This window comes from Bombina bombina, chromosome 1 (assembly GCF_027579735.1).
Source record: "Bombina bombina isolate aBomBom1 chromosome 1, aBomBom1.pri, whole genome shotgun sequence".
NCBI classification, from domain to species: Eukaryota; Metazoa; Chordata; class Amphibia; order Anura; family Bombinatoridae; genus Bombina; species Bombina bombina.
In genome coordinates this window covers 1,084,917,805-1,084,930,063 of record NC_069499.1, presented here as the reverse complement: position 1 = coordinate 1,084,930,063, position 12,259 = coordinate 1,084,917,805, and the positions used below count along the sequence as shown (strand labels likewise).

The window sequence follows — 12,259 nt, the reverse complement described above, 5'->3', positions numbered from 1 at the left end:
CTAAATTTACTATCACCGGCACATCCAAACCAGTTTTTATAGCAGGATTGGTAAAGGGTTGTAATGCATTTACTTTCATGACCCACTTGCAGGACAACAAAAATAGATACTTGAACATATAAACTAAAACATTTGTAAGGTTTAATTGCGGCATATGCCTTTCTGATTGTAAAGTTTGCAAAATATTAATTGTGCCAATATGAATTGTTCTGGGCATGCTCAGTAGCACTTAAAAACATGTAAAGCACTATACAGCTCAGTGACCATGGAATTTGATTGGCTATAACTAGCCAACCTACTATAACAAAAAATGACATGGACAGCTTCAATGCAGTGAAAGTATATATGCATTTTTAAAAATAACTTTCGCCAAGCTCCTATCTTGGACCAACCTCATACAACATATTTCAAATTACTTTTTTTTTTTAAAGTAACTTAAGTAATATGAAATTTGTATTATTTTTGTGGTCAACTCATAGAAGCACTGCATTTTAAATTTAGTAACTGGAAAAGTGTAAAACTTGCTTCAGCACAGGGGTGTTAAATCGCTTAGCAGTCAATGGGTTAAATAGTTTTCTTTCATACCCATGAAATATTTAAATACAAGGTAAATATTCATGCAATTGCTAAAGTCACTGTGATGTTTCATCAAAGTCCTAAATACGCATGAATAAAATAAGTTGAACATACGTGCTAAACACCAAATTATAAAACGATGATTATTTGTAATATTTACAAATGCATTTAAAGATGAACAATTATGTTTAATAAAAGGGCGGTGTGGATTTTGATATCTTAGTAGACATTTGAACTGATCCCTAACATAGTGCACTAAATTCCATGTAAGCTTGTGCTTCTGCTACATGACGTCTGTTCTGTGACACAAGGTCTACATAACTAGGCCTGAAGTATACTGTATGTATCAAACTACCCTGTGGTGACACAGACGCAAAATGAGGGGTTCAATCTAAAACCAGGTGTCATATGAAGTTTATTATACACAAACACACCGCTGTAAACTAATCCAATTAAACTAATGTCAGCTACATCTTATATTTGTCAGGGAAAGTATTCAATTTTCATGATCGGTTTAACAGATAATCCAGCAAGTACCCAAAACATTCATATGCTGTAAATAGTAACCTAAATATGACACTGTATGCATCAAGAGCAGTAAGACAAAACTAGTCTCTGTAAAGGTTAACACCGTTTAGCATTTAAAGGGACATAACATTTCAAAACACACTTTACTATTGCACTATTGCTTATATCTATGTGTTTAACCACTGCTAAGGAGTTAAACACATATTTAAGGGCAGCACAACAGTAGCAATGCAATGCTGGAATCTAGACAAACACATCTGGTGAACTTATGACACCAGCAGCTAGCTCCCAGTAGTGCATTACTAATCCTGAGCCTACCTAGATATGCTTTTCAACAAATGATACCAAGAGAACAAACATAATTTGATAAAGGAAGTAAACTGGAACGTTGTTTAAAATTGCATGTTTTGTCTATATCATGAAACAATAACTTTTGGATTTTCACTTTCCTTAAGTCACCATAGGCCAAAAATTAAATATATGATTCAAAATGCATTAGAGATTTATTGTATCTACAGTTTACAAATTCTGCACTTTATTTTTCTTTACATTAGGGTCACCATACACTTCAATTTTAAAGATAAGGTCATCCTAAATGTAGTGAACAGAACATTTAAAGGGACACTAAACCCAAAAATGTTCTTTCATGATTTAAGTAGAGAATACAATTTTAAACAACATTCCAATTTACTTCTATTTTCTAATTTGCTTCATTCTTTAGATATCCTTTATTGAAGAAACAGCAATGCACATGGGTGAACCAATCACACAAGGCATCTATGCGCAGCAACCAATCTGCAGCTACTGAGCCTATCTAGATATGCTTTCCAGCAAAGTATATCTAGAGAATGATGCAAATTAGATAATAGAAGTAAATTAGAAAGATGTTTAAAATCGCATGCTCTTTCTAAATTTTGGGGTTTCATGTCCCTTTAAGATAACATTTTAGATAACGGCTCATTCGCTGCTTTTTACCAGGTATAATCTTTAATGAAGGTGTTGTTTTTACCTTAATCATAAAAAATCTTCAGGTTAATTGATGTTGACTTACTGACATAAACAAAAAAACGAAGCGTACTGAGCAAACAACCATTTCAAAACCATAGATTTTTTTTTTTTTTTACAAAGGCTCACCGAGTTTTTGCATGTACAAATGTTCACAAATATACTAACATACAAAGTAATATTGGTAATTTTGAACCAGTTTTACATCTGTCATTAGATTATATGCTATCTGGCACAAAATGTATTCATATATCAGTGAGCACAAGTACAATCTATTCAGATTATCCGCTGGTCAACCAAGTCACTTGGGCCCCATAACAAATGTCCTTCACTTCTACACAAATAAAATGTTAAAGGGACATGAAAGTCAATCAGGCGTATTCATGAAGTAACTTGCCCCTCTTTTGAAATCAGGAAATGCATGTTTCTTCACGACTGATATCTAGCGATACAAAGCTCTTTGGCTGATATAGACAATTCCCACAGCTATCACAATCCTTAAAGTGAAGAAAAAAAAACAAAACAAAATACAAATTTATACCAATCAGAAACATCTGTTTTTGCAAAGAAAATAGAACTGTAAAACATATAAATACATTCTTAGAAATTGAACAAAGAAAAATATTGAGAACAATAACCCCTTAGTAGTAATTCTGGAAACATCTGCACAACAACGCAAATTAAATCAATTTACTTCAGAGTAATGTTTCCAACAAAACAGTGTAAGAAAAGATATGGCAACATAATGAAACAAAAGTTGGTGTTGGTGTGTATGTGTGTGTGTGTATGTGTCTGTTTTGTGTGTGTGTATGTATGTATGTATGTATGTATGTATGTATGTATGTGTGTATCTGTAGAACAGGTTGGTGTCTGTGTGTGTATGTATGTATGTATGTGTGTATCTGTACAACAGGTTGGTGTGTATGTATGTATGTGTGTATCTGTAGAATCGGTGTGTGTGTGTAGAACAGCTTGGTGTGTATCTGCAGAATAAGTTGGTGTGTGTAGAACAGGTGTGTGTGTGTATCTGTAGAATCATTTGGTGTGTGTGTAGAAGAGATTGTTGTGTTTGTGTGTGTGTGTTGTGTGTATTTATGCGTGCATCTATATAAAAGGTTGGTGTGTGTGTGCGTATGTGTGTGTGTGTGTAGAGCAGGTTGGTGTGTGTGTATCTGTAGAATAAGTTGGTGTGGGTGCATGTGTGTAGAACAGGTGTGTGTGTGTGTGTGTGTGTATCTGTAGAATAGGTTGTTGTGTGTGTGTGAAGAACAGGTTGGTGTGTGTGTGTGTGTGTGTGTGTTGTGTGTATGTATGTGTGTATCTGTAGAATAGGTTGGTGTGTGTTTGTAGAACAGTTTGGTATGTGTGTGTTGTGTGTGTGTTTGTATGTATGTATGCATGTGTGTATCTGTAGAATAGGTTGGTGGGTGTTTGTGTGTGTAAAGGAAGTTATCAACAGTCACACAGCGGCTGTATGCTTTCTAGGTATCTGTAAAATACAAATCCAACTTTGATTGTATTATATATATATATAGTGTTTGAAAAATAGTAAATTTGAATTACATGTGAATTATTAGGAAGTAACTAATCTAATTAAAAAAAACTGGTTAATCTAGCATAAGATAAAGTATAAGGAAATTAACATGAGATATTGGCTTGGTAAATAATACTGCTCTAAACTCACATTTTAGTAAATTATGATTAATTTAAATCTTATCTTGTGCACACTGTCACACGTGCACAAATTACATACACTTTACATACACTAGTGTAAAATCAAATAAAATTATAGAGAAAATATATACCATTGGTGATCCATACCATATTCTATACTGTATCTCACCTGCCTCATTCCAATCAGTTTAATTCCAAAAGAAACCATGTTGCTGTTTAAATATTTGTCAAATAGCCCAGAATTGATTCAGTAGCGCAAACTGGATTATCATAAACCATTGAACCAAACAAATATTGTACGTTCCAGAACTTTTCTTCCCTTTCACACAATAAAGGAAAACCATAAGAAAATGACTACTAATATTCTGTTTTGCCTATGTAAATGAAAACTTATTGATATATAGCACCAAGGCATAAAGAAGCTGTGGCCATGTAATGACAGTCTATGAGATAGATTAGATAGATAGATAGATGATAGATAGATAGATAGATAAATACATAGATAATAAATAAATAGATAGCTAGTAAATAGATAAGTAGCTAGATTGCTAGACAGATAGATAGATAGATAGATAGATAGATAGATAGATAGATAGAACACTATTTAGCTGCAATTATAGTACAATACATTCTGCATGGAAGAAAAATAAAATAAAATAAAAATTATATATATAAATAAATAAAACCATACACATACATATACATATATCTCAAAACAAATATAGTAGCTAAATACACCCGCAATACCTCTAGCTGAGTGATATTCTGTTTTGATTCTAGACCTCTAGCCCCCTTGTTTATGCACTAAATTGTTGCTTTCCAATACAATTTTCTGACATAAATATGCTATCTCCTAAACAGCAAATTTCTACAACCATCAATTCTTTCATGTGGAAAATTTAAAACTGATTCAAAAACACCAAGGTTACACTGCAAACAAACTCAGCATAAATTAATAGAAAGCTATGAAATACACACAGGAAAAGCTATTAGCAACGACAGCTGAAGTTATTTTTGAACTCAGAAATATATCTTCTCATATCCTTTATTTAAGTTTTTCTCATTCTGCCGCAGTTGGTTTCTGTATGATGCCAGTTTTAAAGCTGGGCTTTAATCCAAAGAGGGAAACAATTCCTCAGTATACTTTAAAGCTTTTAAAACGTTCAAAAAATGGATTTTGAATCTTTAAAGTGAAAGATTGCCTTGTATCAATGTAGTTTAAATTGGTTAAATATAAAATAGTAACATTGCACTGTGTGTGTGTTATGGTGTATGTGTATATTTTGTGATTGTGTGTTTTATACACTTATTAAATTATTTTATAAAAAAGGCTTTAGTTTCTCCAATAATGCACATTTAACCCTTTGCATGTAAAGCAACTTTAATAGCAAATATCTGGGTGTTAGAGGTTAATGTCACAGACTTTGCTGTGTAAGACAATATGTAAGTGCGATATCAGAAGGAAGTAGTGATTATTTACTAATAAAATGCTATCATGATACTATATGGCTTGGCACCGTTACATTAGTATTGACTTAATAAATTACCATAACCAACTATTCTCATTTCTTCATTAACTTATTAATATATATATATATATATATATATATATATATATTACAATTTGTCTGCTTTCAAAAAAATATAGTGCAAAATATATTTGGTTACATAATAGCAGGAATACGATGCCTATTTAAGCCCAAATTTCATCCCAGATGTAGTGCCTTCTCCATACCCTTAGCACCAATCTGGGAAGTCAGTCTAAAGCTGATGGGTCCATACTCATACTGAACGTGCTTTAATGGGATGTTCAGGGATAAAAGTGCATTCACAGCCCATAAGGCCCTGGCAGATTTTGATTAAGTTCCCAGATGGGGTGCTGAGAAGACTCAGTTTCACCATGAAATAATAAAATAAAATAAATAAGTATAATTTACTATTTTACTATATATTTATATTGCAAGTTTATTCCTGCTATAGGCCAAAGATCTTACATTGTATGCACATGAATATCCCTAAAGAGGATGCATTGTCCTCATTACATTATTTGCATGTGTTTGCCTTTTATCTCACCTATAAGTGATGGAGAGCTTTAGCACACTGTGTAATTTTCTACATGCATCTATATACAAATAAAACACAAAGCCATATCACCTTTAACTTTAGAGAACGTTGATGGTTTAATACCATTGTCACAAGTTAAAAAAAATATTAGGTAATTGACCATTATCCCATATCCTTTTGGAGAATAATATTCTTTTAGATTATTCTACCTTATTGCAATTCTATAGAAGCCCATCCATAAACTATCAGTCATCTTCCAAAGGGTTAACAAATATATATATTCAGTTTTGAATTGTACCATCACAGGCGAATGACTGGAAGGATCTATCATTTACTAATCTATGGTAAGTGCCCTCTCTTTTATCACTAAACTGTTCAGGAGACTTCCACTGCATAATCTTACTAAGAGGGTTAATAATGCTGCTGCGCTTGATAGCTAAGATTAAAAAAAAAAAATCAATAGATGACTTAAAACAAATTTGCTTTTGAGCTGTCCCATTCAATCTCTGGTTTGAAGGAAATGATTTTGCCACTTCACATATGAATACAATTTAGATAGGAGCTGTTATCTTGAGCATTTGCTTAGAAATATATACTATTTCCAGCAGAATGGTGCAAACGGAGGAGCATATCCTTAAAGCACAATACTAGTGACAAGTGACATTTGTGATACGGCTCATATTGCCCCTGGGGGCTTAACCCCTTACCTTTTGGGACCTGTTAGCAGTGTTAGGGTAACTTGTACAAGATATTAAATATAAAATCCCTTGCATTATTCCCCTTGTTAGGTTTGCAATGGGGTTAAAAGTTTTGTGTTTTTTGGGGGTGGGGAAAAGGCAGTAACTTTTTTTTGGGGGGGTGGTGGAATACAACAGTACAAAAACTTCAAGCAAATTTACAATTTTAAAATCTCTGCAAAAATAAAATAAAAAATATAGCAGGCTTGATAAAAAATATCAAGCTTGGCTATTTGCCTTGTTTAAAAAAATACTTTGTCTTAAATTCCATTCTTGTACTTTTTTCATATTCCCTTTTTAAGAGCATGCATACACAAAATAAATAAATACATCTTTAATTAATTTCTTGTGTGTAATACATGTATTACAAAAGATTACAATAGATACAGTATTTTGGATATTTTTTTGAACACAAGATAATTAGACCACCTTGTCAACATTTAAAATGAATGCCACATTTGGCCTAATGAAATGTACTTTAAAACGCATATAATTTTACTTAAGAATACATTTTTTCAAAACTAAGCCTTCCTGGTTTAAAATAACATATTACGTTTTTCTAGTTCTCATTTGTTTAACCAGTTAGTTGAATGTTGAATCTCAGTGTATATCATATTATGTATATATATATATATATATATATATATATTAGTAAGTGTATGTGTGTCAAGATCTATCTATCTATCTATATATCTATCATCTATCTATGTATCTATCTATCAATCATATCTATCATATCTATCTATCTATCTATCTATCTATCATATCTATCTATCTATCTATTTATCTATCTAGGGCCTTTGCCTTATCATCAGTATGTTACCAATTCAATTATGCAATTGTCTCTTCAAATCAATATTCTGTGTATTAACAAATGCTTATTAAATATGATGCTGCACAGGTTGTGAAATGTAACAATTTTGGCATATATTCCACATGAAATGTACAGTAATTCTACCTGAATACGCTTATAAGCCTGCAATTATCGTGTGTTGTTGTTTTTTTGTTTGATTTGCCCACTAATTCCAAAGGGAACTAGAACAAATGAAACAAATATAAAATATTTTTTTATTTAACCATTTGCTTCCAGAAAAAAAGAGCTATAAGAGTAATATCAAAGGGGTTAGTAGACGACCTTCCTAAAAATGAGAAGTTGGTATTTGTTTTTTTCCTTGAAAGTGCTTGATAAAACATTCACAACATGATTGTTATGAATTTAGCGGTATGGTGTTTGCATCAATTTACTTCATGGGAATAAAACTAGCCTACTGCGTGAATATATTTACATGCCTTTGTGTAATCCTCAAATTATAGGTTTTAGATAGTTCTTACGTCACAAGAAACTGAAATCATTCTAGCTTTGAAAGGTAGAAGCTGTAAGTGGTCTATTGGGAAAAAGGACCCTCAATATTCCCTTGTTTCATACAAGATGTTCCAATCTGTTGACAACCTAACTGCAGAGTATTTTCAATAAGTTAACATTTATGTTTAATATTTGCCTATACCCATCCTTCTCCATAATCATTAAAGCCCCATGATATAATTATGTCCTAGTACTGCGTTTCTTAGAAACTTACATTTATATTAAACTAAATGCAACTTCAATGTTTTTTATTTGTTTATATATTTCCAGAAACCATTATAATTTTTAATTCTCGGTTACTGTTTTTTTTTCTCTCTCACTACCTGGTTATTCATTAATTAATTAACGCACCTGCCTTTTCCATCTTATAAGTAAAAGCAGGAATTTAATTAGTAACAAAGTTAACGACATAATTAACATTTAACCTCCTTTTTTCAATACTGCTTTGCGGGTCTTTGGATTTTAAAAGATGACAAACTTTTAAGACAACCTGTAACAGGAATAAAAAGGCAAAAGCTAGCAATGGTAAATGAAATTAAAATAAGCAATGTAAGGAAGATCTGAAGATAAAATGCAGCCAAGTAGTATTTAAAAGGAAAGACTGGCTTCTTGTTACATGCGTGTTTGTGTATTCTGGGTAATAATGCTTTTGTTCTGTGTGTCTGTAAACAATTACTTTTCGCTTGAAGCTGACAAGTCATTGGAAATGAGGTTTATCTAACAAACACGTACAAATATAGAAATATGGTTCCACAAAAAGGGTAGTTATAAAAAAAAAAAAACTAGCGTGTGTTTTGGTGCCAGTTTTAAGCACAGATATGTAGAAGAAAGTATTTTAAAATGAACTTAGAACAATATATAACATACCTGACATACAAAAAAAGAAGATACTAGGGAATTGTTAATAAAAAGAACATATTTGCTGTAAGAATAAAGAAAACATACATGTTTACGGATGTTAGCAATTAAATGCCAAGCTGTAAGCGGCGTTTCCACACACACACAAAAAAAAAAATTTGGAAAAAACCCACAACTAAAGTAAATGATAAACAGAACATAGTGTATTCTATTGTTCACCACCTCAATATGAAACATGCTTTCCAAGCAAAAAACTTTGCTTAAGGTCTCAATACTTGTGCAGGGTAAACAAAGTGGGGAGGAATATTATTACTTATGTTTATATAAGCAAATACAACAGTAATGTCTATGTGACATTAGTACTATATGGTGTATACTCTTATTTTGTCCGATTCATGTAGAGATTAGAATATATAAAGATTAAATCACTGTAATGGGACAGGTTTTGTACTACAAGCATGGCAGACAAAGCATTGTAAAAAGGAATTAATCTGTTTGCAAACTTTTACAGAAATTTTATTTTCAATATAATCAGGACTGCCAAAAGTGATTGTAAATAATTATCTGGCAGCCAAACAGGCCCTGTATTATCATGTTCCAGAGCCCAGTCTGGCAGTGATAAATTGTTTAAAAGAAGCAACGTTGAATTTAGAATATTAAAGAAAAAACAAAAACTGTCTCCCAAATACAAAACAAAGCTTTGTTTCAAACCCTGTAGTAAGGACACCAATGAAAAATACACCCACATTAAAACTAAACAAGATAATTATTGTGCTGGTTTGGATAAGACAATTTAGAGGGCATGGCTTGCGTCACTGGCTCTGAAGTTACCATGGCAAATGATTTATTGATATATATCAAGAATGAATAGATCAAAAGCAGCCACATGACAGGTGATCAATCATATGTCAAATCAAAGCTGGCGATCATCTGCAAAGCTGGTTTTCCAGAGGGTGCGGCTGGCAGGAAAAAAATATGTGTGTGTGTAAATATATATATATATATAACATTTTATATAGCACTGCTCACCTAAACAACAAGCTGCTCTAATAGTATAACAATTAAGTAGATTAAAAACAAACTATTAAAAGGATTTGTTGCCCAGGACTTTATCTCTATACAAAAGTCTCCAACTTTTTTATGTTAGTGGCAAAGGTCTTCACCTTGGTCACATTCATATGTCAGCATTCTGATAGGGTAACACATTTATGCAGACTATTGTTTGGAATAAACTTTCCCAACATGGGAGGAAAAAAAAAAAAGATTTATGAATCAGTGATTGGTACACTCTTTACAAACCTACATAATTAAATGATAAAAATAAGACAGTAACATCATCTAAGTACAGTGCTAGAGTATTATTTAGAGTATTGATAAAGTTCTCTAGTAGGGAGAGAAGTTAAAAAGTTATAGTGTAGATCAGATGGGGTATACAGTTAAGGACAGAATGAAAGAGTTCCAATTTTATGCAGCTAAAAGTTGGCACTGAATAAAAGAGATTATTATAAATGGATATAGGTAGAAGGTCAAAGAAGTGATCCTATTAGAGAAACGCTTCTTACCTGCAGCTCGTTTTGGTGCTTGCTGCTTCCTTCTGGGCATTTCTCCTCTTTTTGGTCTTCCACAATCTCTCTTTCTTCAATCCAGGTCAGTATAAAATAAATTAGAAAGATCACAGACAACAATAAATAATTGCCTCGGGTATGTTCTCCTGTATGTGTGTCTTCCTCCTTTTCTCTTCCTTTTTGGTTGGTTTCTCTTCCCTCCTCCTCTTTTCTTGAATGGATCTCTGAGCTCCTCTGTCTCACTCAATTTCCTGATTACCATCCAAAATCTGAATGAGATAAAAAATACAAGGGTGTTGGAAATAAGAAGTAGGGTGCTGCAGAGTGAGATCCACTTGCTGTTTGTGCTGAGTAGAAGGTGGGTGCAGCTTAGAGGAGGGGTACAGCTGAGTTAGCCCTTCTGTTTTGGTCCTGGATGACAGCTAAGTGGAGGGGTGCAGCAGAATTACAGGGTGCAACAGAAGAGGTGCAGCACAGTGAGCCCCCCTCTCTGGGTGCTGGGTGAGTGGAGGGGTGAAGGGTGAGAGAGGAGGGGTGCAGGCTGCTGCTGTCAGATGCCAGGCTGGGCTGAGTGATATGGACACGGGGAGGGAAAGCAGGAAATCTCTCTCCCTCTCACACATACAGTCAGTCAGTGCATCCACAGCAGGCAGGGAGGGAGGGGAGGGAGGGAGAGGCGATGCCAGCGAGCATCGATCTACTGAACAAACTGAACATTAACAAACTCCTCCTCCGCGACCTGATGACAGGGGAGGAATGACTCCAGGCAGATAGGAGCCAGTGTGTGTGTGTCACAGGGCTTCAGGATGTGAGGGTGCTAGTTCCATGTGCTACAGAGTGTGTGTTACACAGTGAGATCCCCTCACTGTGTCACAGGATACTTGCGTATCACTGCCTGACAGGGTGCGCGTTAGAATGTATGTTTCAGTTTTTGTAAACGGGATAAGATTGTGTGCTTTTGATTACGATTTATCGACGCATTTTTATAACAGGGAATGGGTGCCATAAAATGTGCGTATGGGTGTTTTTTTTTGTTTTTTTTTTTAATTGTCACTGTCATAGAGATAGACTGATACATAATACATTTGTCACATAGTGTGATAGAAAGTGTTTATGTCAAAATATGTCATGGAATAGAATGAGTGTGTGTGCATTGCAGAGTGGGCATCAGTGTGTAGCAATTGTGTCTGCATTAGTGTGTCCATCCTTTCTTTGTGTTTTACTTTACATAGAGTTTATCAGTTTGCTTATGTAAGTGGCAGAAAGTGTGTACCAGTGTGTTATATTTTCAAAAAGTTGTTGAGGATGTGTGTGTCAAAGAGTCTGTCAAGAAGTTTCTCAGAAGAGTTTATACATTTTTTTCTGTTTGCATTTTTACTTAATGTGTGTGTGTACGTACAGTCTTGCCTATATATCTGATAATGTGTCAAAATAGTATGTGTCTTTATGGGTGAGCTTGCTCGGTTTAATTTGTAAGGAAACTCTAACCTGTGTGTATTGTGAGTGTGATTTTAGGCAGTGTGTGAAGGTAACAGGTGAGCACGCTGTCTGTTACACAAAAACACTCACAAACAAATGTGTATGTTGTGTGTATTTAGTCAGTGTGTGAAGGTAATATGCTAACTGATGTGCAGGCTTTCTGCTACACCCACACAAGATATCTGTGTTTGATTATATATGTGCACAAGATATAAGTACATATATGTGTGTGTGTTGTGTCGTGTGTTTGTAGTCAGTGTGTGAAGGTAACATGCTAACTGGTGAGCAGACTTTCTATATATATATGTTTGTGTGTGTAGGTGACTGTATATATACATATATATAATTGATTATTATATCAGTAAATGTGTAGGGTCCTAGCATCACTAACATGGGCTATTAAGAATATA

At 33.7% G+C, this 12,259-nt stretch overlaps 1 protein-coding gene across 1 annotated transcript in view; it reads right to left on the bottom strand.

Moving 5' to 3' along the window:
* TSHZ2 (teashirt zinc finger homeobox 2) overlaps positions 1 to 11,045 on the bottom strand; it is a 270,639-nt gene extending 259,594 nt beyond the window's left edge. The window contains exon 1 of the mRNA XM_053694005.1: positions 10,368 to 11,045. Within this exon, the coding sequence (XP_053549980.1) occupies positions 10,368 to 10,407 (40 nt within the window). The 5' untranslated portion in view covers positions 10,408 to 11,045. The remainder of the gene's footprint in view (positions 1 to 10,367) is intronic.
* Positions 11,046 to 12,259: the final 1,214 nt, after the last annotated feature.